Source organism: Maylandia zebra, linkage group LG18 (assembly GCF_041146795.1).
Source record: "Maylandia zebra isolate NMK-2024a linkage group LG18, Mzebra_GT3a, whole genome shotgun sequence".
NCBI lineage: Eukaryota > Metazoa > Chordata > Actinopteri > Cichliformes > Cichlidae > Maylandia > Maylandia zebra.
In genome coordinates this window covers 36,069,039-36,095,754 of record NC_135184.1, presented here as the reverse complement: position 1 = coordinate 36,095,754, position 26,716 = coordinate 36,069,039, and the positions used below count along the sequence as shown (strand labels likewise).

Sequence of the window (26,716 nt, the reverse complement as noted above, 5' to 3'; positions counted from 1 at the left end):
TGACATTGTGACTGGCTGACTAGATATTTGCATCAACAAGCACTTAAACAGGAGCACCTAACCTGTGAATGTACATATAAAATGTGGATAGGCAGAACAGTTTATTTTGAACATGTAAATATAACTAAAATAACAAGAGAAAAACGTAAAAACATCAAGTTTCCATGAATATCTAATATCTACACAGTGTTTATGCTCAAAAAGGAGTAGCATGACATTTACACGTTTTCTGTTTCAACCCCCTTTGTTCAAATTCCATTATTTTCAAATCAATATTCAGAATTTGCCATTTTATAACCCACACATGTTTAACTGTATACAAGTCCACACTCATATACAACACCCCACTAAATCTCTGAGCCGGGGGGAGGGCAGTAAACGGAGTAATGTTTGGGCATTGCTTCATATGGAGTATCAGTGTGTGAATGTGTGTGTGAATGGGTGGATGACTGGATGTATGAAGTGCTTTGGGGTCCTTAGGGACTAGTAAAAGCGCTATACAAATACAGGCCATTTACCATTTATCTGTGACAAATACCTGAATGAGTACTTTAAGTTAGTTGAGTTACTCTGGCCTGAATCTATAAAAATGAGGACAAGTCTTCAACAGACACAATGAGACAGGTCAATTTCTTATATCCATGCAGTTTATTGTTTTTAAACAAGTGTGTGATTTTTTTGTATTGATGTATTTCTCCTAACTTCATCTCCACACACTGTGTTCATTTGTTTTGCATCGGTCTGTGTTCTGTTCTGCAGCTCCCTATTCTGGCCTCCTCTATTGTCAGTCTTTACTTCCTGGAGCTGACGGATATTTTCCAGCCGGTGCATTCTGGGTACAGTTGTAATGATCGCAGTCTATCTCTGCCATACATCCTCCCAAGACAGGAAGTCTGTCCATTGCCTTTGCTCTTCAGCCTGGCCTTCGCTGCACCTACTGTCACTGTAAGTACATCTCCACACGTGCAGCTTTCACATTGGCTAGCACAGTAACATAGTGTCTAAAACACCACTTGCTTTCAGGGACTGTGATTACAGGTGTAGGTGGGAATTAGGCTAGTCATAATACTAGACTTTCAAACTTGACACTAATACTGCAGGGCTGAAATGGGCATATCAGGCATTTGCCCGGTGGGCCGACACACTTTTTGGCTGATCACTGTGCACTGGACTTTCACGCACTGACCGCAACCTGTTCATTCATTTTCATTACCGACTCCGCCCAGTCAAATCCCTTAATGAAGCCGGGCACTTCCTCTACCGTCGCTGTGGGCTCACGCAACTCGTAGAACAAAGTTTAGGGGTGAAATGTTTTTCAAATTTCCCCACGTTTGCTGTCGGGGCTGCTGCTTCTGCACCATCAACAGTTGTACCAGTGGCAAGCGTTAGGCCTGCTGTTTACCCTCTCTTCATCTCTTTTTGTTCCTTATGCTCCCTCTTTTGTTTTCATCTATATCATTCCCTGGCCACTTTGGGTGGATCGTCCCCAGTATACGCTTTCAGCAAATTGTAGGTTATTATGTTGTCTTTTTATTTACGTTTAATATAGTGTCTACACATCTTTGAAAAGAGGGTTGTAGTTTCCACAAATAAAACATAACTAAACTAGGTAAATGTATTCCTTGTCTGACTAATAGAGCTGTTAAGTCTCCTTCTTTTCTTTGTGGAGACAAATGTAGTAAATTGTGTTTGACTGGGAAAGCAATCTTCCCACAGCAGATCTGCACTCCTACTCATTTTGTAGATCTGTTCCCAATGCTGTGGGAGTCTGACCAACCTGAGAGCAGTGAAAGCTCTACACTGTTTCTATGTTGTACTAACAGAAATAATCCAGCCATTTCTCTGTTGACATGAATTATTTTGAACTGACTTTTTTAATACAAATGAAGCTTATGCACAAGTTCAATAAAGAAGATGTATGGCCTCACATCTGTCCACATCCAGGTGCTGCCAGCTAAATCTAAGCACTCCCATCATCACTCATCATCACTGGTCTAGTCCAATCACATTCTCCTGACCTTCTCCAGGCCAATCAGCATTCATGCTGTATACTTTAAATCTCATTGGCATCTATCATTCTCCTTGCAGACGGCTTTGTGCAACCCACCTCCTCCCCATCTCTACCTCTCATCACTCAGGCTCCATTCAAGCCACCTTCATCTCCACCACCAGCATCTCCGTCCTGCTCTAATCCCTTTCACCCACTCCGCTGAGACGGGCCACCAGAGTCTATCCGCTATCTATATTCTTTTCATCAATAAATCACGTTCATTCTTTCTAATCATCTCTCCTCATTGAACTTAATGTTGGTCTTTTTTATAGGTAACATGAAAATTATCTATATGTCTTATGAGTTCTTATATGGCTCTCACAGGCTAAGCAGCATGTCATTTGTGTCATAATAACATTAATACATTTGTACAAATTAATATCATGCCGTGTGGTTAAATGTTTGTGCGTGTTGGAAGTTTTTCCCCTCTTTGTTGTAACCACTGTTGGGGTCATCACTCATAAAAAGTAATGTATTACACACACACAGAACACTTTTATTAAAATCAATGCAGTGCATTGCTAAACTACTCCCAGGAGAAAGTAATTTGTTATACTACTCATTACATTACTCTTACATTTCTCCATAAAATGACATGAAATCCATTGTCTCATACTTACCATTTATCATTATATATGGTATCATTATAAACCTATAGGCTACAGTCTTTATAGTCATGCTGACTTCTTGCTAGCTTAGTGTTAGCATGCTGTCCACACATATGCTTGCAAGGAGCAGAAGTTAAGTTAGCAGTATAATGCGGTTGTTTCGCTCCTGGATGCAGCATCCGCTTTACCATCCACTTTAAAATAAAGAAACTGAATTTGAATAAGTTACATTTGAATTGCTCGGATTGAATCTGAATTGTAACTTGAATAAATGCTTTTAGAAACTGAATATGAATTAGCCTAATTTGAAGTTCAGTTTATTGGTTTGAAAATGATCATCACTAAATTGAAATTGAATTTTATATTTTGGTAATGAATTCATTTGCTTTGAAACTGTATATTATCCTTTAAAAATTTAGCTCTCAAATAATTTCAGATTCACTTCTCACCATTCAGTTTCGGTTCCAAAATTCAGTTTTTGGGGACTTACTTCCGGTTCAAGAGTAATGAGTGCAGATTAATAGAACTAGGTTTTACTAGTGGACCGAAACGGAAATCTACAGCATCATGAGCTAGATTAAGATTTCAGAAGTCATTCGTCATGTCGAATGACCAGCGGATAAGCTTTCAGGTTGGTAATAAATGTATTACATGTATAAGAACAAGCGTCATGTTAACAAATGATAGCCGTACAGTGAGATGCTTGGCTACAAGTTGAACAGCGACAAGGGGCAGTACCCTCCATGGAGAAGGAGGCTAGAGGGCAAGATCAAAGTAGCACGGAGGGAGGTTAGCCAACTAACGGAGTTGCAGAAAGGTGCAACAAATAAGGTGCCTAAGAAATACAGCAAGCTGTCCATACCTGAGGCCTTGGAAACTGCCAAGCAAAGACTCACAGCCTTGGCCAGCCGCTTGAGGAGGTACACCAGAGAGATAGAAGGCAGGAGAATAAACCAGCTGTTCTCCACAGAACCAGTATAGGTGTACTCTCAGTGGCAAGGGAACAATAAGAGAACAGCACCACCAAGGCTGGAGACGGAGCAATACTGGAAGAGCATATGGGAGAAGGATGCAACCCATAACGGCAATGCTCAGTGGCTAGAGGATCTGAGGGCAGACCACAGCGACTTCCCTGAACAGGGTCCAGTAACCATCACAGTGGCAGATATCCAAGAAAGGGTCTCCAGTATGAAGAGTTGGACAGCACCAGGGCCCGACATGGTTCACACCTACTGGCTGAAGAAGCTGACTGCACTCCACGAGCGTCTGGCAGCACAAATGAACCAGCTGCTAGTTAACGAGAGACACCCGGAATGGCTAACTGAAGGCCGGACGGTCCTGATCCCCAAGGACCCCAAGAAGGGACCGGTCCCCTCCAACTACCGACCAATAACCTGCCTCAGTACTACATGGAAGCTCCTGTCAGGCATCATATCGGCTAAGATGAACAGGCACATGGGTCAATACATGAGCGGGACACAGAAAGGGATTGGCAAGAATACCAGAGGCGCAAAACACCAGCTACTGGTAGACAGAAAAGTCAGCCGAGACTGCAAGACCAGACTGACCAACCTGTGCACTGCCTGGATTGATTACAAGAAGGCCTATGACTCAATGCCCCACAGCTGGATACTGGAATGCCTAGAATTGTACAAGATCAATGGGACCCTAAGAGCCTTCATCAGGAACTCAATGGGGATGTGGCGTACAACACTAGAGGCCAACTCCAAGCCCATAGCACAAGTCACCATCAAGTGCGGGATCTACCAAGGAGATGCTCTGTCCCCACTGCTGTTCTGCATAGGCCTGAACCCCCTCAGTGAGATCATTAACAAGACTGGCTACGGATACCAACTACGGAACGGAGCAGTTGTCAGCCACCTCCTGTACATGGATGACATCAAGCTGTATGCCAAGAGTGAACGAGACATCGATTCACTGATCCACACTACCAGGCTATACAGCAATGACATTGGAATGTCGTTCGGACTGGAGAAGTGTAGTCGGATGGTAACAAAAAGAGGGAAGGTAGTCAGAACTGAGGGGATTGAACCACCAGAAGGCAACATTGCAGACATAGAGGACAGTTACAAGTACTTGGGGATCCCGCAGGCGAATGGGAACCATGAAGAGGCTGCTAGAAAGGCTGCAACCACCAAGTACCTGCAGAGGGTCAGGCAAATCCTGAGGAGTCAGCTGAATGGTAAGAACAAGATCCGGGCCATCAACACGTACGCCCTGCCCGTGATCAGGTACCCTGCTGGGGTAATAGGCTGGCCAAAGGAGGAGATAGAAGCCACTGACATAAAGACAAGAAAGCTCCTTACCATGCATGGAGGGTTTCACCCCAAGTCCAGCACCCTGAGGCTGTACGCTAAGCGGAAGGAAGGGGGCCGGGGACTGGTGAGTGTCAGCACCACAGTCCAGGATGAGACAACGAACATCCAAGAATACATTGGGAAGATGGCCCCAACTGACCGAGTGCTCAGTGAATACCTCAGGCAGCAGAAACCCAAGAAAGAGGAGGGAGACGAGGAACCATCATGGAAGGACAGGCCCTGCACGGTATGTACCACCGGCAGATAGAGGAGGTGGCTGATATCCAGAAATCCTACCAGTGGCTGGACAAAGCTGGACTGAAAGACAGCACAGAGGCACTAATCATGGCAGCACAAGAACAAGCTCTGAGTACAAGATCCATAGAGGCTGGGGTCTATCACACCAGGCAAGACCCCAGGTGCAGGCTGTGTAAAGATGCCCCAGAGACAATCCAGCACATAACAGCAGGGTGCAAGATGCTAGCAGACAAGGCATACATGGAACACCATAACCAAGTGGCCGGCATAGTGTACAGGAACATCTGTGCCGAGTATAACCTGGAAGTCCCGAGGTCAAAATGGGAGATGCCCCCAAGGGTGGTGGAGAATGACCGAGCTAAGATCCTGTGGGACTTCCAGATACAGACGGACAAAATGGTGGTGGCTAACCAACCGGACATAGTGGTGGTAGACAAACAGAAGAAGACGGCCGTAGTGATCGATGTAGCGGTTCCGAATGACAGCAATATCAGGAAGAAGGAACACGAGAAGCTGGAGAAATACCAAGGGCTCAGAGAAGAGCTCGAGAGGATGTGGAGGGTGAAGGTAACGGTGGTCCCCGTGGTAATCGGAGCACTAGGTGCGGTGACTCCCAAGCTAGGCGAGTGGCTCCAGCAGATCCCGGGAACAACATCGGAGATCTCTGTCCAGAAGAGCGCAGTCCTGGGAACAGCTAAGATACTGCGCAGGACCCTCAAGCTCCCAGGCCTCTGGTAGAGGACCCGAGCTTGAAGGATAAACCGCCCGCAGGGGCGTGCTGGGTGTTTAGTTATATATATATATATATATATATATATATATATATATATTAGGGGTGCAACGATACTCGTATCGATATTGAACCGTTCGATACAGTGCTTTCGGTTCGGTACGCATATGTATCAAACAATACAAATTTTTTTATTTATTTGATCAACTTTTCTTCTGACGATGCTGTCTGTGTTGAGCGCTCAGTGGATCTGCGTTCGACTACTCCGCCTAGGCTGCACTGTCGAGCGCAGATACACTGAGCGCAGCGTAAGCTACTGAGACAGAAGCTAAGCTCGTTGCAATATGACAAATTGAACCTCCCCCACCCTCATTCAGATCTGGCCTTTGGAACTATTTTGGTTTTCATGTGACGTATGACCCTGAAGGTAAGCGCGTCATGGACTAAAGTAAAACAGTATGTTGGATGTGCCACGCAATGCTCAATTACATGGGTGGGAACTAGTGTGTTAGCGCAGTTAGCTTGTTAGCTTGTTGGCCGTCCAGCCCCACGCACGGGGCGATCCGCAGTAGCTTGTTAACGGAGATTTGCTGTGTTGTGGCGTTAACGTCATTTCAAATTAACGCTGACAGCACTAGTGGGAACACAACGAATATGACTGCACATTTACTCCGACATCATCCTAGTGCAAAGACAAGTGGAAGCAGACAAAAACAACAAGCAGCATGCTACAAACTTTACCCGAGTCATTTAGACAGCCGTTAGCACATGAGTCTCCTTATGGGGACCTGATATGTTTAATATGCTGCTGAGAATATAGCCCAGAAGAAGCGTATAGTATAGCTTTTATTTTGGAAAGAGACATTTCTCTGTAATAAACTCTCTTTTCCAAAGATGAGTGATTCCTCAATCAGATACAGGGCTTGCAAAATCGCTAGCCCGACGTCCCGGGGCTAGCGATTTTTCCAGTCGGGCTACCAAAATCTATCTCTGCCCTGCCCGTCAGCCTATCGTAGGAAGGAAAAATATATGTCAATGCTTTTGCATTCTTTCTGAAATGCAGCTGGGCAATTATGTTATTGGCATCGGTGAGCCACTGTCAATATGTGACATATTGAAATCGCGATTATATATTAAAAAAAAAAAAAAAAACACCCAGCACGCCCCTGCGGGCGGTTTATCCTTCAAGCTCGGGTCCTCTACCAGAGGCCTGGGAGCTTGAGGGTCCTGCGCAGTATCTTAGCTGTTCCCTGGACTGCGCTCTTCTGGACAGAGATCTCCGATGTTATTCCCGGGATCTGCTGGAGCCACTCGCCTAGCTTGGGAGTCACCGCACCTAGTGCTCCGATTACCACGGGGACCACCGTTACCTTCACCCTCCACATCCTCTCGAGCTCTTCTCTGAGCCCTTGGTATTTCTCCAGCTTCTCGTGTTCCTTCTTCCTGATATTGCTGTCATTCGGAACCGCTACATCGATCACTACGGCCGTCTTCTTCTGTTTGTCTACCACCACTATGTCCGGTTGGTTAGCCACCACCATTTTGTCCGTCTGTATCTGGAAGTCCCACAGGATCTTAGCTCGGTCATTCTCCACCACCCTTGGGGGCGTCTCCCATTTTGACCTCGGGACTTCCAGGTTATACTCGGCACAGATGTTCCTGTACACTATGCCGGCCACTTGGTTATGGCGTTCCATGTATGCCTTGCCTGCTAGCATCTTGCACCCTGCTGTTATGTGCTGGATTGTCTCTGGGGCATCTTTACACAGCCTGCACCTGGGGTCTTGCCTGGTGTGATAGACCCCAGCCTCTATGGATCTTGTACTCAGAGCTTGTTCTTGTGCTGCCATGATTAGTGCCTCTGTGCTGTCTTTCAGTCCAGCTTTGTCCAGCCACTGGTAGGATTTCTGGATATCAGCCACCTCCTCTATCTGCCGGTGGTACATACCGTGCAGGGGCCTGTCCTTCCATGATGGTTCCTCGTCTCCCTCCTCTTTCTTGGGTTTCTGCTGCCTGAGGTATTCACTGAGCACTCGGTCAGTTGGGGCCATCTTCCCAATGTATTCTTGGATGTTCGTTGTCTCATCCTGGACTGTGGTGCTGACACTCACCAGTCCCCAGCCCCCTTCCTTCCGCTTAGCGTACAGCCTCAGGGTGCTGGACTTGGGGTGAAACCCTCCATGCATGGTAAGGAGCTTTCTTGTCTTTATGTCAGTGGCTTCTATCTCCTCCTTTGGCCAGCCTATTACCCCAGCAGGGTACCTGATCACGGGCAGGGCGTACGTGTTGATGGCCCGGATCTTGTTCTTACCATTCAGCTGACTCCTCAGGACTTGCCTGACCCTCTGCAGGTACTTGGTGGTTGCAGCTTTTCTAGCGGCCTCTTCATGGTTCCCATTCGCCTGCGGGATCCCCAGGTACTTGTAACTGTCCTCTATGTCTGCAATGTTGCCTTCTGGTAGTTCAATCCCCTCAGTTCTGACTACCTTCCCTCTCTTTGTTACCATCCGACTACACTTCTCCAGTCCGAATGACATTCCAATGTCATTGCTGTATAGCCTGGTAGTGTGGATCAGTGAATCGATGTCTCGTTCACTCTTGGCATACAGCTTGATGTCATCCATGTACAGGAGGTGGCTGACAACTGCTCCGTTCCGTAGTCGGTATCCGTAGCCAGTCTTGTTCATGATCTCACTGAGGGGGTTCAGGCCTATGCAGAACAGCAGTGGGGACAGAGCATCTCCTTGGTAGATCCCGCACTTGATGGTGACTTGTGCTATGGGCTTGGAGTTGGCCTCTAGTGTTGTACGCCACATCCCCATTGAGTTCCTGATGAAGGCTCTTAGGGTCCCATTGATCTTGTACAATTCTAGGCATTCCAGTATCCAGCTGTGGGGCATTGAGTCATAGGCCTTCTTGTAATCAATCCAGGCAGTGCACAGGTTGGTCAGTCTGGTCTTGCAGTCTCGGCTGACTGTTCTGTCTACCAGTAGCTGGTGTTTTGCGCCTCTGGTATTCTTGCCAATCCCTTTCTGTGTCCCGCTAATGTATTGACCCATGTGCCTGTTCATCTTAGCCGATATGATGCCTGACAGGAGCTTCCATGTAGTACTGAGGCAGGTTATTGGTCGGTAGTTGGAGGGGACCGGTCCCTTCTTGGGGTCCTTGGGGATCAGGACCGTCCGACCTTCGGTTAGCCATTCCGGGTGTCTCTCGTTAACTAGCAGCTGGTTCATTTGTGCTGCCAGACGCTCGTGGAGTGCAGTCAGCTTCTTTAGCCAGTAGGCGTGAACCATGTCGGGCCCTGGTGCTGTCCAACTCTTCATACTGGAGACCCTTTCTTGGATATCTGCCACTGTGATGGTTACTGGACCCTGTTCAGGGAGGTCGCTGTGGTCTGCCCTCAGATCCACTAGCCACTGAGCATTGCCGTTATGGCAATTTAATGAAATTTGCAGATTGTCTCGGTGGAGTTTAATAAACTCAGCCGTCTGCTCCTTGCTATCTAAAATATAACAGGACCATCCATCCATCCATACATCCATCCATCCATCCATCCATCCATCCATCTTCATCCGCTTTATCCGAGGCTGGGTCGCGGGGGCAGCAGCCTAAGCAAAATAACAGGAGACTGGAGTAAATTCTCGACCATCTGTTTAATCTGTTTTCTGACGTTTGTGAAAACTATAGCAAATAAAACACTGAAAAAATAGAATAGAATAGAATTCAACTTTATTGTCATTGCACATGTCACAAGTACAAGTCAACGAAATGCAGCAAAAAAGCCAAACAATAAGTTATCTAAGTGACTTCTATATCATGTTTAACCTGAGTAGCGAGGGTTTGAAAACGATGTGCCAGGAGTTCGCTGTTCTCCCCGGCTCTAGTGCCCCTCGAGCTCCCGGTCAGCTATCGAGTTGGTGGGTAACAGACCTCTCTGAAAACGTCTGAGCACTTTTACAAATATGTGATGTCTTGAAAAACCGAACAGATATTTGAGGTTTACACAGCTACATTCTCGCCTGAAAATATGTTAAAAGTTTATTTTGTGACCCGGAAAGAGTAATAAGAGTAATATTAAAACTAAGTAGCTTCCGCCATTGTTGGAAACTGGAAATGGCTGGGTCGTGCTAAGAATTCTGGGATATGGTGGGCCACGAAGGATACACCCATCCTTCAAATCTGGGGAGAAGGAGGACGCATTTGTCAACCGCATTTCGAGGATTCTTCGAATTTGGACAGGCTTCGTCGCGTCGCTGTAATGTAATCGGCCTACAAATGCGGCCTCAGGAGGATGCAGCCATTTCAGTCCGTTACTACACTCTTAAATTCTACTACTTATTCCTGCGTCTTTCAGATCTTACAAAGCTTCAAATGACGCGTCGACTATTAAATTAGTCGACGCTATTGATTTTGATAGTCGACGTAATCGTGACTAGTCGGCTAATCATGGCAGCCCTACTTCGAACCAGTTTTTATAGAGAATTCGTTCTCGGTTCTTTAAAAGCTTCAAGCTTTAAAAGCTTGAAAATAAAAGTTCAAAATGTCAAGTAAAAGAAGTTAAAGGCTGTTATGGATTTGTGATTTGTTCTTTTGGATTGAAGAGCTTTCCATTCTTTTTTCTTTTTTTTGTATTTGTTAATCTTATGTTTTGTATTTCTCTAGTGAATCGGAGTTTGTAATTTCTAAATCTTTGGTTCTTGTTTTGTTACATTAGTTCCCTTTTGTGCAGTTCCCTTTCCAATTTGTTCCTAGTCTTGTCTCTGTGTCTTGTCATCAGCGTCTCCAGTTGTAATCCAGTCTTCCTGTTTTCGTTTCTCCGTGTTAAGTTCACTTCTCAGTCGAGGTCTCAGTTTTTGTCATTTCCTGTTTTACTTTGATAGTCTCTTATCCTGTTTGCATTGTGTTCTTTTTTTTTTTTTGCTTCCTTTTTCTCATTAGTCCATTGTTAGTGTCAACTGTGAGCTGTTCTCTTGTTATCCTCTGTGTGTTTATGTTGTCTCAGGGTTCCCTTTGTTGGGTTCTCACTCCACGCTGTGTCCCTCTTCCCATGTGCATGTGATTCCTGCGTGATCCCCGTTGCGATCCACGCGGGATCCCCGTTGCGATCGACACGGGATCCACGTTGCGATCCCTGTTGCGATCCACGCGGGATCCCCGTTGCGATCCACGCGGGATCCCCGTTGCGATCCCCGTTGCGATCCACGCGGGATCCCCGTTGCGATCGACACGGGATCCATGTTGCGATCCCCGTTGCGATCCACGCGGGATTCCTGTTGCGATCCCTGTTGCGATCCCCGTGGGATCCCAGTTGCGATCCCCGTTGCGATCCACGCGGGATCCCCGTTGCGATCGACACGGGATCCCTGTTGCGATCCCCGCTGCGATCCACGCGGGATCCCTGTTGCGATCCCCGCTGCGATCCACGCGGGATCCCTGTTGCGATCCCCGTTGCGATCCACGCGGGATCCATGTTGCCTCATTTGAGGTCAGCCTTCCTAGTTTCTGTTTTGTGGTATCGCAGGAAATTAGTTGGTTATATAAATATATGAGTATGCATAATAGTTATTATTCATAGATACCTGCATCCTAAGTTCCTGTTATTCATCTGAAAGAAACAGAATGAGTGTGTCGTTACAATGGTAATGCCAGGAGAGGCAGTATTGGTTCTGTGTTACATTTATGTTGTAAGAAAGTGGAAGAAGAGAGTGCCCTGTGGGACGCAGTAAAATGGACACTGATGTTCTGTACGAGGACGTTTAGGGGGAAGGAGTTTGGGGCAACCGGACTGAAAGAAAAGAGAAGAAGAAAAAAAGTGATGGAGTCGGCTACAGGTTTGGCTAGCTTTTCAAAGAATGCAAAAGTTTTCGGCTGGAAATAGAAGGCAGTAACCTCGAAGCGGAAATGGCTACAATTGGCACGCTAGTAGAGTTCGATCCAAAGAATCAGACGTGGGATGAGTATGCGGAAATACTCGATCAGTTTTTCGCAGCTAACGAGATCGACGATGCAGAGAAACAAAGAGCGATATTAATAAGTGTCGTCGGAGCAGCGACGTACAGCTTCTCAGCCTGGCCAAGCCCAAAGACAAAACCTTCCAAGAGCTGGTGCTTCTGATGAAAAATCACTTCGATCCGAAGCCCAGTGAAATTGTGCAAAGGTATAAGTTCGACTCTTGCTCCCGCAAGCCGAATGAAACCGTCATGGAATATGTAGCGGAGCTGCGTCGCCTGGCGCAGGATTGTAACTATGGCAACACGTTACAACAGATGTTGAGAGATAGGATCGTCTGCGGAATTAAGGATGACTGAATTCAGAGATGTCTCTTGTCAGAAATAGATCTCACTTTTGACAAGGCTCTGTCAATTGCAGTAGCCATGGAGACTGCAAATAAAAATGCACAGGATCTGCAGACCTCAGGGGCGTCAGCAAAATGTTTCAGTCTCACCAGAGGACAATAGGAGAGTCGTACCTTTAAAGGAGAAAGTAAAGAGTGTTATCGTTGCAAAGAAACCAAGCACACAGCAGCAGACTGTAAGTACAAACAAGAAAAATGTCATGCTTGTGGTAAAGTGGGACACATAGCTAGAGCTTGTAGAAGCAAGACTAAACTGAACCAGAAAAAGTATGGATCGACATATGTAAAGAAAGAAAAAAAGCAGAGTTCACACTACAGTACTCACAATGTGGGCGAGAAACATGAAAGATGACTCTTTCATGTTGAACTGTGTCAAGTGCAGTCAAGGGCACAAAAGAAAACTGTTCAAGTTAGGGCGTGGCAGTGTGGTACACTTGAGAAGAGTAGACCCCTACACTGTGGATATGCAAATTGATGGAACAAAGGTGAACTTTGAAATTGACACTGGATGTTGCCTAACAGTCATGAACGAAGCAACATTCAGAGAAACAGGGAAAGACAGCAAGTCCCCCAGCCTGCAGCCCATCAAAATCAAGCTGGAAACTTATACAGGGGATCCTGTTAAGGTGATTGGTGCAACACGAGTCAGCGTCAAATACAAGCAGCAGAAAAAATATCTGCCCCCGGTGGTGGTCGAAGGCGACGGCCCCAGCTTGCTAGGTCGAGTTTGGCTTGAGGAAATGAAATTGGACTGAAGTGAAGTGAAAAACAGTCGTAACAACAGAAAGCTGCACCGAGTCAAAACAACAGAAAAAACACTTCAGCAAGTGTTAAGTCAGTCAGTGTGGCAAGATGGCGCCAGTGTTCACGGCAAGCCGTCTCCTGCGCTGTTGTTTGTTGTTTATCGTCTTCTCTCTATGTGCTGCCCTGATGTCTGCACGTTACTTTTTTTTTTGTTTCCCGTTTGGATCTTTTGCATCAGAATTGTTGTCTTAAGGCCCAGAAATATGCCAAGCGGATTTATTTTACCAAGTGGATAATCATGGCCTTGCCATATTGGTCCATTTGATTGACCTTTATTATAATTATGAATTTATTTTATTTTCGGTTGCTACAAACGGGACAGACATGACTGGGGGATAGGACAGGGAGAGAGAATGAAAGAAAGAGAGGGAGAGAGAGAAAACCAAAGGGCAGAAGAGACGGTGAGAAGGGGGGGAAGAAAGAAAGAAAAACAAACAAAACACCTGGATCACCTGTATGGAGAAAAAAAAACAGAAGAGAAAACAAACAAAAAAAGAGCAACATAATAAAAACAGCACCATCACAATAAACTAGCTAGCAGTAGATAACAGTAGATACTAAATATTAAACAATATTGTGCAGCACGCAAGATAGACAGCGCACAATGTGCTTTGAGGCAGCAGCCAAGAAAGGTGTAGTCCGCGTCTGTGAACACCCGTGTGTACACCTGTGTGCATACCTGTGTGGATCAGCATGCTTGTATTCCAAAGGTTTCTCCATGTAACCATCTGCTAGGGAGTGTGGGGGGGCCACAGCCCCGTCCTCCAGGGTATGAAGCAGGTATGGAGGAGATCCAGGCCCCAGAGTACAAGGACCCGAGGAGGACCACCAAAAGGGGGGGGGGGGGGGGGGGGGGGAACCATGCCACCCTCCTGGGAAGAGCTGAGTAGAGCCCCAAACGAGAGGTCACCCCGCAGCTACGGAGCAGAGGCCAGAGGGGGTTGCAGTGGCGTGCCCGCAGGCTCGGCCGGTAGCCAGCTGTGCCAGAGAGGACCGAGCTTCAGGCCCAGAGGCCAGAGGGCATCCCACCCCCCGGAAGGAGCCCAGCCAGGCCACAGGCGCCCGGCCCCGCCAATCGGCCACCAGGAGTGAGCCGGTACATACAAGAGCGCCTAGCCCCAGGCGACAAGGACCACCAATGCACCAACGTCTGAGGGCATCAGCCACCGGCAGGGAGTGTGGTGAGGGGAGATAGGCCTCCGTACTTTAGAGGGCCTGAGATGTACCCAGAGAGGTTGAGTCTAAGACCCAACCTGACATATAGACACAGACGAACAGGCGCACGCAGACACAAATGTGCATTCCCACCCCATATGCACAACCAAGTACTCGGCACTCACCCCACGTGTAGACAGACACAAATAGACACTGCACAGACAGTCACACTCCCCAAACATACTCTATATCCCAGGTCCAGGTAACCCCGCCCTCAGAGGGGCAAGCCGCACCTAGACCCAGGAGATGTAACCCTTCTCTCTGGGGTGGAGGCAAGCGGACCACCTCCTTATCTGCAGTAGCAGGGAGGCCCCGCATCCCAGACCCCAGTCTGACGGCCAGCACCTCCTCCCAGCCCCCCAGCCCTGACGGCTAACAGAACCAGTGTGAGTGAAGACCTCAAACCTCCCTACGCCCGCTCATATGTAGTGTTGCTGTGTGCTGTTCTAAAGTGCATTTAAAACTCAGGAGAGCATGGTACTAGCTTCCTCTCAGAGAGCAGCCCGGCTCCTCCCGAAAACCCTCAGTGTCTAAATGCAATTAAAATTGAGGGTAGGGTTGGAGTACACCGACCATCCTCTGGATGCTGTAAAACGTGCCCATCCCCAAGGCCCTATATGTATGTGTTATGTGAGAGTGATGTGGATGTCTAGGTTGCAGAATAAAATTGAGGCACAGGCGGCCAGAAGGGGACAGAGGGGGAGTGCCTCCCCTGCACCCTGGTGACATACCTGCACCCCAAGCCCTGCGTGTGTGAGTGGGTGTGGTAGAGCGGGAATAGGGAGGCAGCTGAGGATGGGGAGGGAAGAAAGGGAGGGGCAAGCGGCCCCTCCCTGGGGCCAGCTCCCCCACTGACCCCAGTAGGCACCCCCACACTCTGGAACCCACCAGGGCAAGGGGGCCCAGGCCCATCCGGACCGGGGCCCGCAGCAGCAGCACCGCCCAGCCCCACAGAGTCTGGGGCAGGCCACTCGACTCCACCCCAGAGAAAACTGCACCCACCCTATCATCCAATCATCTCCCAAACTACACAAGACAATAGACACACAGGTTGAGTTCATTCTCCACCTCTTCTATATCTCTCCCCCCACCTGCAGAATGAGCTCCTGTAGTGAGGAGACCACCTGCAAAGATATAACAACCTCCCCACCAGTTAGAGAGCCCCCTAGTAGGGCCGATGCACCAGAGGTCCCCTGCACTGGGGCTGAGCCCCCCTGCACCCACCCGCCCACTGCTCCGGCGACACAACAGCCAGGACCCAAGCTCCCAAGGCCCGGCCAGCACCCCAGACCGGGGGGCGGAGCACTCCCAGACCCCCAAGCCTCCACGCCCGTCCTGGACCCTCCCAGGGGCAGCCAGGCTACCAGGCCAGTAACCAACGTCCTCCAGCACAGACCCTCCCCCATCTCAGCTGTAGGCAGCCACAAGGAAAGCACCATCTAAGAGCCCCCAGAGCTCCTAACCAGGCCATGGCCACATCCCCCGGGTTAGGCCCTCTAGGGAAACATCCCTAGGGACTCCCCAGATGCCCTAAGGCCGTCCCTACCCCCATATCAACCACAATAGCGAAGGCAGTACCAAACCATGATCCCCCACCCCCACTAGGTGATGAAGCCGATCAAAGGAGCCCAAAGGGATTGATCAAATGTGATGGCAGATGTTGTATCAAGACTAATGTGATCTATTAGATGGTTTCTATATTGGTTAGAATTAAGATTATTTTTATTTTTCCAGTTAATGAGGACCATTTTCTTGGTAATGCATAGGGCCGTAAAGACAACGTGGGCTGTGTTTATTTCTGCAGTGACCTCATCCAAGTTGCCCAGCAAGCATACTAAAGGGGAGGCTGGAATGTTACATTTCAGACACTTTGATAAGTCTTCACATATCTCACGCTCCACGTGAGTTACCTATGATCGCCAAACTCTTTTGAATCTCTGGCCTTTGGACTACCAGACACAAGATTTTAAATGGAGACCTGAGAATCCTCCTCCGCTTTCGAAGGACTTTCCTGATTACCTCCGCCACTTACCATCTACCTTCTCTCAAAGGAAACGTTCACGGAGATGGGGTAAACGTGGCGGCATCCGTGTTCGTATCAAGGCCTTTTTAAAGTCCTATGTTGCAACAAATGATTGCTATTCTATAAACATCTTGTCATCTATTCATCTAAATGAATAGTGGTATTGTAAAGCGCTTTGGGTGTATTGAAAAGCGCTATATAAATCCAATCCATTATTATTATTATTATTATTCCTGCCCTCCGGGACCATGCTAACTTCAGACTGTTCTGTCATCGCTGGATTCGCCCTGTTGGCCCTTATGGTTACCTGGATCTCCCAGCTGATCCTCCGCCCGCTTGGTGCTGGGTGCAGTCCTCCAGAGGAGGTGCGAATCTTGGCAACCTTCGCCTGCCTCGGCGTTTTCCTACCAGTAACAGTGTGACCACTCTCCGTATGGTCTTACTAAATACAAGGTCATTGACGAATTTTTTTTTATTTTTTTTATTGTTTTTTATTTTAAATGATATTCTATCGTCGGGACTGGATTTCTTATTCCTGACGGAAACTTGGCTTCGCCCCGGCGAACTTTTTCCCTTCTCGGAGCTGCTCCTACCTGACTATGCTTTTATTAGCTCACCCCGGACCACTGGAAGAGGTGGAGGGCTAGCTTCAGTTTTTAAAAACAAACTTCGATGTCGGCAGCTGCCACCTGTTCTGTACCCCAGTTTTGAGGTGCAGTTATTGGAAGTGAACTGCGTCCCCTCCATCCTCTGCGCTGTGGTGTATCGTCCCCCGAAACTTATCAAGGATTTTCTTCCAGAATTTGCTGATCTGCTGGGGAGCCTTGTGCTACGTTATGACTGTATACTAATTGTCGGTGACTTCAACATTCATGTTTGCTGTGAGGACAGTTCGCTAGCTAAGGATTTCCTCGCTCTTATTAGCACCCTCAATCTCACCCAGTGGGTAAGTGAACCAACTCACACTAAAGGTCATATACTTGATTTGGTCTTATGGTCTGGATATTTGCATCACGGACATAGAGGACTTTGGGCTTTCAGATCACTTTCCGGTTTTGTTTAATACTGTAGCGAGCGATGTGGATTTGAACAGTGATGGTCCTGTGCGGCAAACGCGCACGATTAACTCCCAGTCAATCGCCTACTTCATTAATGCTTTCCTTGACTCTCCCCTCTCTGCTGCTAACTGTAATGGGGTTTTATCAGCGGATGAGCTTGCTAACCTCTTTTATACTACATGCACTGACATTCTTAACTCTGTGGCACCTCTGAGGATTAAACAACCCTGGCTAAATTATACTACTCGCGCCCTCAGGCGTGAAGGTTGTCGTGCTGAAAGAAAATGGAGGAAAGACAAACTCCACATCTCTTTGGACATCCTCCATAATTGTTTATCTAAGTATCAAAAGTCTGTTAAAATCTGCCTTTTTGTCTAGCATTATTATGACTAATAGCCACAACCCCGAGCCCTTTTTAATACTTTTAACTCTGTGATAAACCCTTGCACTATCACTTATAGGGACGCCTCCCCTGCTCTTTGTGATAAATTTTTAAAGTATTTCTCTGATAAAATCTCAGCTCTAACGGCTTCTCATCCATCTCATTCATCATCAGTTTTAGACCCAGTTCCAGCCTCTGAATGCTTGACTGTCTTCCAACAGTTTGAGCCAGTGTCTTATTCTGCTTTAAAAGATACAATTGATCATCTCAAAATCTCTGGTTCCCCGCATGATGTGGCTGGAGTCCCCATGGTCCAGAATCCATGTGGACTATGCAGGGCCTTTCCTCGGGGAGATGTTTCTAATCATTGTGGATGCTCATTCCAAGTGGATGGACATTTACCCTGTGAAATCCTCTACATTACAGGTAACTATAGAGAAACTGCGCCAGAGTTTCAGTGTGTTTGGACTACCTAAAATGTTAGTTTCAGACAATGGAACATGTTTCACAAGTGCTGAATTTGAGTCATTCATGAAGCAGAATGGAATTGACCATGTGAGATCAGCACCTTTCCACCCTTCTTCAAATGGGCTGGCTGAGAGGGCGGTCCAGACCTTTAAGGAGGGGATGAAGAAAGTCAAAGGTGATACCTTGCAAACCAGACTGTCCCGATTTCTGATGATGTCACGGAGACTCAGATCAGTTTTGGACTTTCTCATGTCTGATGTGAAAACAAAAGTGCAGCACAAACAATTGAAACAGAAAGAAAATCATGACACCAAGAAAAGACTGAGAAGTTTCACACCAGGAGACAAGGTCTTCATCAGAAACTACTCCTATGGCCCGAAGTGGATTCCCGCAGTCATTGTGAGAGCATCGGGTCCAGTGTCTTACATTGTTACCATTGGATCAGGTCAAACTGTGAAGCGGCACATCAATTAGGTGAGAGCAAGAGTGGCTGACACTGTTCCCAGTACACCAGACAGGGAGGTGGAGCCATTGCATGACAAAGAAGCAGTGCCTGAGTGCTGCTTGCCATCAGAGTTGGACACACCGCCACAACCTCCGGCAACGGAGTTGCCTTATGCTCCGGAGACTCCGGCTCCCGGAGACTCCTTAATGACACCAGTGTTGTGACGTTCCCAGAGAGAGAGAGACTTTAAAGGACTTTGTTAGGTAGAGTGAGATCTTCCAGGAATAGAGCAACAATGCGCTCTGATCTCACAGGAAGGATGTACCTTCCTAGTTATTAAAAAAAAAAAGAAAAAGGAAAAATAAACATTGAAACATATGTACAGTTGTATGGTTACCTTAATTACGTGTTGATTGCTTGTTAAGCATTCTTTACATAAGCAGTTATTTTGTAAGTCCAGGGAGTTGTTGACTTAAGGGGGGAGGAGATGTGGTATCGCAGGAAATTAGTTGGTTATATATGAGTATGCATAATAGTTATTATTCATAGATACCTACATCCTATGTTCCTGTTATTCATCTGAAAGAAACAGAATGAGTGTGTCGTTACAATGGTAATGCCAGGAGAGGCAGTATTGGTTCTGTGTTACATTTATGTTGTAAGAAAGAGGAAGAAGAGAGTGTTCTGTAGGAGGCACTAAAATGGACACTGATGTTCTGTACATGTACTGAAAAGAAGGTTCAGTAAACAAGTTGCAACGATACTCCGGTGTAAGGCTCAGTTATTTTATTTTTGTTTTTGAAGATGCAACATGTCTTGTCAGGATTATTTTCGATTATGTGTTTGTTTGTTTTGGATTGCTCAGCAATAAAGCTGTTTTGAGTTTTACTTTTTGCCTTTGGAGTCCTGCATTTGTGGACCAACACAGCCAACGTGACGGCGTCAGCAAAACTACTGAGTCGTTATTACTAATATGTAGTTCTCATTTATCAAAGAAGCAATGTGTTATTGCGTGTGCAACTTAGTTTCACTTAAAGTCTAAGTCCACTTTCAAGTTTGGCTAAGGTTTAACCAAATTTTATGTTCTTCTTCATTTATTCTCCAGATTTTTCACTTGTAAGTAAATAATATATAAATGCCCTCAGCACATCAGAGAAACTTTCAGATCACAAAAAAATCTGCTTTGCCAACACTCTTTGATTTCTTTGTGTATAGATTCTGATAGGAGAAGCGATCCTGTACTGCTATCTGTCCAGGAAGTCATCAGCCAGTCAGACTGAGGCCAACATCAATGCTGCAGGCTGCAATTTCAACTCCTACATTCGCAGGGCTGTACGCTTCATAGGTAGGAGGACATATTCACTGATTATATGTATCATTTACTTGCTCCAACAAGAACCGAAACACTAATAGATTGAAAAGCAACTGCAAAAAGAACCACTAACTTTGATATGTGGAACAGAAAGGAGGTTCTCTCAGCTGCTCCTTAATAATGAGTCATCACAGCGGAGCACTCCACAGTTTTTTGTTTAGCTTAATTTTATGCAAGATACACTTCCTTAACCAAAAAGTTTATATTTTTATACTGCATGGTTACTTGAAATCAGCCATTGAGATATTTGACGTTGGTATGCATTCCACAGTGTGTTGTTGCCAAAAGATGTATTAACTTCAGGGGCATATATATAGAACATTATGTTATCACAGCCAAGGCCAAGGACGGTTCTCTAATCTATATACACCTGTGTGTAATATACACAAAAAATTCCCCGCTTGCCCCCGGTTAATCCTTCAGGCTCGGGTCCTCTACCAGAGGCCTGGGAGCTTGAGGGTCCTGCGCAGTATCTTAGCTGTTCCCAGGACTGTGCTCTTCTGGACAGAGATCTCCGATGTTATTCCCGGGATCTGCTGGAGCCACTCGCCTAGCTTGGGAGTCACCGCACCTAGTGCTCCGATTACCACGGGGACCACCGTTACCTTCACCCTCCACATCCTCTCGAGCTCTTCTCTGAGCCCTTGGTATTTCTCCAGCTTCTCGTGTTCCTTCTTCCTGATATTGCTGTCATTCGGAACCGCTACATCGATCACTACGGCCGTCTTCTTCTGTTTGTCTACCACCACTATGTCCGGTTGGTTAGCCACCACCATTTTGTCCGTCTGTATCTGGAAGTCCCACAGGATCTTAGCTCGGTCATTCTCCACCACCCTTGGGGGCATCTCCCATTTTGACCTCGGGACTTCCAGGTTATACTCGGCACAGATGTTCCTGTACACTATGCCGGCCACTTGGTTATGGCGTTCCATGTATGCCTTGCCTGCTAGCATCTTGCACCCTGCTGTTATGTGCTGGATTGTCTCTGGGGCATCTTTACACAGCCTGCACCTGGGGTCTTGCCTGGTGTGATAGACCCCAGCCTCTATGGATCTTGTGCTCAGAGCTTGTTCTTGTGCTGCCATGATTAGTGCCTCTGTGCTGTCTTTCAGTCCAGCTTTGTCCAGCCACTGGTAGGATTTCTGGATATCAGCCACCTCCTCTATCTGCCGGTGGTACATACTGTGCAGGGGCCTGTCCTTCCATGATGGTTCCTCCTCTTTCTTGGGTTTCTGGTGCCTGAGGTATTCACTGTCAGTTGGGGCCATCTTCCTGATGTATTCTTGGATGTTCGTTATCTCATCCTGGACATCCCCGGCCCCCTTCCTTCTGCTTAGCGTACAGCCTCAGGATGCTGGACTCGGGGTGAAACCCTCCATGCATGGTAAGGAGCTGGGTGCTTCGACTTATGAAAATTTTGACTTACGAAAGACCCTCTGGAACAAATTAATTTTGTAAGTCAGGGTTCCACTGTATATGGTATCACTCTATCAAACAAGAGGACAGCCGCATGTAACTATGATGATGTTTGCTAGTTCACCTTACATGCATTAATATAATAACGTGGTTAGCCTACTCAACGTAAATTACACACGAACAACATTAAGCTCCTCACGCAGAGAAGAACGGCTGCTGCTGCATCATCATCCTCATCATTTCTGCTACACTGGCAGGGCTAGGGGCCAGAACTCTCCTCTTCGGGTTTTTGGGAGAGGTTGCTATCTCCGGGTCCGATAACAGGCACCACACCCGATGTAGATGTGCTCGGTGTGAGGTCTCGCAGCAAGCTATCAAATACGGTGCATTTCTCGGCTTTTAAAAAACGCTATGCGTCACCAGGTGTTTCATCAGATTCGAGGTTTTACAGTGACTTGCAAAAGTATTGGGCCCCTTGAACTTTCCCACATTTTGTCACATTACAGCCACAAACATGAATCAATGTTATTGGAATTCCACGTGAAAGACCAACACAAAGTGGTGCACACGTGAGAAGTGGAAGGAAAATCAGACATGACTCCAAACATTTTTTACAAATAAATAACTGCAAAGTGGGGTGTGCGTAATTATTCAGCCCCTTCGGTCTGAGTGCAGTCAGTTGCACATAGACGTTGCCTGATGAGTGCTAATGACTAAATAGAGAGCACCTGTGTGTGATCTAATGTCAGTACAGATACAGCTGCTCTGTGACGGCCTCAGAGGTTGTCTGAGAGAATATTGGGAGCAACAACACCATGAAGTCCAAAGAGCACACCAGACAGGTCAGGCATAAAGTTATTGAGACATTTAAAGCAGGCTTAGGCTACACAAAGATTTCCCAAGCCTTGAACATCCCACAGAGCACTGTTCAAGCCATCATTCAGAAATGGAAGGAGTATGGCACAACTGTAAATCTACCAAGACAAGGCCGTCCACCTAAACTCTCAGGCCGAACAAGGAGAGCGCTGATCAGAAATGCAGCCAAGAGGCCCATCTACAGCTCAGGTGGGGGAATCTGTCCATAGGACAACTATTAGTCGTGTACTGAACAAAGTTGGCCTTTATGGAAGAGTGGCAAGAAGAAAGCCATTGTTAACAGGAAACCATAAGAAGTCCCGTTTGCAGTTTGCCACAAGCCATGTGGGGGACACAGCAAACATGTGGAAGAAGCTGCTCTGGTCAGATGAGACCAAAATGCAAAACGCTGTGTGTGGCGGAAAACTAACACTGCACATGACTCTGAACACACCATCCCCACTGTCAGATATGGTGGCGGCAGCATCATGCTCTGGGGGGGCTTCTCTTCAGCAGGGACAGGGAAGCTGGTCAGAGTTGATGGGAAGATGGATGGAGCCAAATACAGGGCAAGCTTGGAAGAAAACCTCTTGGAGTCTGCAAAAGACTTGAGACTGGGGCGGAGCTTCACCTTTCAGCAGGACAACGACCCTAAACATAAAGCCAGGGCAACAATGGGATGGTTTAAAACCAAACATATCCATGTGTTAGAACGGCCCAGTCAAAGTCCAGATCTAAATCCAATCGAGAATCTGTGGCAAGATCTGAAAACTGCTGTTCACAAACGCTGTCCATCTGATCTGACTGAGCTGGAGCTGTTTCAAAGAAGAATGAGCAAAGATTTCAGTCTGTAGATGTGCAAAGCTGGTAGAGACGGACCCTAAAAGACTGGCAGCTGTAACTGCAGCAAAAGCTGGTTCTACAAAGTATTGACTCGGGGCTGAATAATTACGCACACCCCACTTTGCAGCTATTTATTTGTAAAAAATGTTTGGAATCATGTCTGATTTTCGTTCCACTTCTCACGTGTGCACCACTTTGTGTTGGTCTTTCACCTGGAATTCCAATAACATTGATTCATGTTTGTGGCTGTAATATGACAAAATGTGGGAAAGTTCAAGTGGCCGAATACTTTTGCAAGCCACTGTACCTCCTTTGCACAGTATCATCTTAAAGCACTTGTTGCAGGCTGCTGAGTTTGCATCTTTTACTGTGAAGTACAGCCAGACTTTGACCACTTCGCCTTTGCCTTTAATCTGTAGCTCTGCTCAAAAGAACGAACGTACCTGGGCCCGCCTACTATCCTTGGAAAGGTAAAATGATTGGCTAGAATCCAAAGTGTATGACATCTCAAGAAAAAACAAAAGGCACCGAAATAAAGCACCGAAATGTGCGCTGCTTTTCGGTCTGGTTACTACCGTTTATGTCAGAACCGGTGCCCCGGATACCGGAACCCATCCCTACAGATAAGTGCTTGCAGACTGCGGTTTTCTGATCCATGTACGTGCACATTTTTGATTCTCCAACACGTAAATAAAGTTTGTGAACGAGGACGGAATTTCTCTTGTCATGTCTGGAGCAGATAAACAAGCACTTAATAGGAGCCACTGAATAACGATGTTATGTAATATGACTATTATATGTTGGTGTATTATATGAATGCGTATAGTGTTCTCTATTGTAAAAGCTTTCTTTTTTTACAGGTGTCCATATCTTTGGCCTGTGTGTGACAGCACTGATAACAGACATTCTTCAGCTATCCACTGGCCAGCATACTCCCTATTGGCTGGATGTATGCAAACCTAACCTGACCCACCTTAACATGTCCACCTGCGATGAAGCGTTTATCCTAGAGGATATCTGCTCTGGACAGGACATAGGGCTCATCAATGCTGGCAGGTGAGGCTTTGATTTACTGTGTGTGGGAGAGTGTGAGAGTGGATGCATGTGGGTGTGTTTTTGCACAAAACACTAGTACTGCCTCAAGTTGTAAAGTGCACACACATTGGACAGCAGAAGCTATAGAATGAAAGAAATGTTGTCATTTCATTAATAATAAAGCACTGAACAAGAGCCACAATCCAAACTGTGGGCGTTTCAGCTGTATGTTTTACGTTGAGCGTAACAGACTGTGCCTGCACACGCCAAACTGCTGACCAACGTCACTGAAATTTATATGTAGAAGGCATTGTCAGTCATCTCGAGCATCTTTTTCCAAACACCATTTCCTTCAGATTATTAAAATGTTCTTTCTGTTATGAAAATATAATTATTAAAGGCAACCTTTATGCAAATCTGTAAACAGATTAAACAGACCTACTCAGTGACCCATTTAATCATTTTACTGAACTATACTGCGTCATACTTGGTATATTAAGGACAACAGATCAAGCTTTAGCTAAGAAGCTGCATTTACCTAGAGCAGATATTAAAAACCAGGTTGAGCCGTTGCCCTTCTGGTTATCCTTCCTCCTTATTGAACACCTGCTCGGGCAGATTTGTCAGCACGCACACGTCACGCGTCCAAGTTTCTTTGAAAGTCATTTTTCTGTTGCACATGAATATTCAGCATTGTTCTCAGCTGTCTGAACATGATAATTAACATCAAGAACACTCTGCCGCTCTGCTTTATAGGAAATCTTTCCCCTCCCAGCATGCTACGCTGGCTGCCTTTGCTGCTGTCTACATCTCAGTAAGTGGTTACTGCATTTACACATATGAAGAACAACACTTCAGTGTGACCACAGTCCTGTTCTAACCGTTATGGCTTGTTGCAAATCAAATCAAATCAAATCACTTTTATTGTCACATCACATGTGCAGGTACATTGGTACAGCACATGTGAGTGAAATTCTTGTGTGCGAGCTTCACAAGCAACAGAGTTGTGCAAAATACAATAATGTAAACAAGCAAAATACAAGAATGGCTACATCTGAAACTAATAAATATATGTACAACATATAATAGTATATGCATTTCTGGATGTGTATACTAAATATTTTTCTACGTGTGTGTGTGTGTGTGTGTGTGTGTGTGTGTGTGTGTGTGTGTGTGTGTGTGTGTACACATATTTTACAAATTAAATACAGTAAACAATAAATAAAATATACAGAGTGAGACATGTGCAAAACAAGTGGCATTTATATACAGTGTGGAGTGCATAATGTTAAAGTTCCAGTAGTGAAGCTGAGGTGTCTATGAAGTGTTCAGCAGTCTGATGGCCTGGTGGAAGAAGCTGTCTCTCAGTCTGCTGGTACGGGACCGGATGCTGCAGAACCTCCTTCCTGATGGAAGCAGTCTGAACAGTTTATGCTGGGGTGACTGGAGTCCTTGATGATCCTCCCCGCTTTCCTCAGGCACCGCTTCCTGTAGATGTCTTGGAGGGAGGGAAGCTCACCTCCAATTATCCTTTCGACCCACCGCACTACTCTCTGGAGAGCTTTGTGGTTGTAAGCGGTGCTGTTGCCATACCAGGTGGTGATGCATCCAGTGAGGATGCTCTCAATGGCAGAGTGATAGAAGGTCCTGAGGATGCGGGGGCTCATGCCGAATCTTTTCAGTCTCCTGAGAAAGAAGAGGCGCTGCTGCGCCTTCTTCACTGTTTTGTTTGTGTGTACTGACCACGTAAGATCCTCAGCCAGATGTACTCCAAGGAACCGGAAGCTGCTCACTCTCTCCACAGCAGCGCCGTTGATGGTGATGGGGGTGTGTACTTCTCTGCACCTCCAGAAGTCCACTATCAACTCCTTTGTCTTTGCGACGTTGAGGGTGAGATGGTTGTCTTGACACCAGTGGGTCAGGGCGCTGACCTCCTCCCTGTAAGCCGTCTCATCACCGTTGGTGATAAGACCCACCACTGTAGTGTCGTCCGCAAACTTCACAATGATGTTGGAGCTGTTAGTGGCTGTGCAGTCGTAGGTGTAGAGTGAGTACAGGAGAGGGCTCAGTACACACCCCTGTGGAGCACCAGTGTTCAGTGTGACGGGGGATGAGGTGATGCTGCCCAGTCTGACCACTTGGCGTCTGTCAGACAGGAAGCTAAGGATCCAGCTGCAGAGGGAGCTGCTCAGTCCTAGATCCTGCAGTTTCCTGTCCAGCTTCGAGGGAACGATGGTATTGAATGCTGAGCTGTAATCTACAAACAGCATCCTCACATACGTGTCTCTCTTCTCCAGGTGTGACAGGGCAGTGTGTAGTGTCAGGGCTATGGCATCATCAGTGGACCTGTTGTGGCGGTATGCAAACTGTAGAGGGTCCAGTGAGTCGGGTAGTGCAGAGCAGATGAAGTCCCTGACCAGCTTCTCGAAGCATTTGCTTACGATGGGGGTCAGGGCTACAGGTCGCCAGTCGTTCAAT

General features: G+C 46.6%; 1 protein-coding gene across 2 annotated transcripts in view; it reads left to right on the top strand.

Moving 5' to 3' along the window:
- The window catches only part of LOC101472437 (phospholipid phosphatase-related protein type 4), an 84,088-nt gene that overhangs the window by 20,699 nt on the left and 36,673 nt on the right, over positions 1-26,716 (top strand). For both annotated transcript variants that reach the window (XM_076877087.1, XM_004575218.5), the window contains exons 2-5: positions 760-945; positions 19,933-20,062; positions 24,064-24,259; positions 24,995-25,052. In XM_076877087.1, the coding sequence (XP_076733202.1) occupies positions 760-945; positions 19,933-20,062; positions 24,064-24,259; positions 24,995-25,052 (570 nt within the window). The remainder of the gene's footprint in view (positions 1-759; positions 946-19,932; positions 20,063-24,063; positions 24,260-24,994; positions 25,053-26,716) is intronic.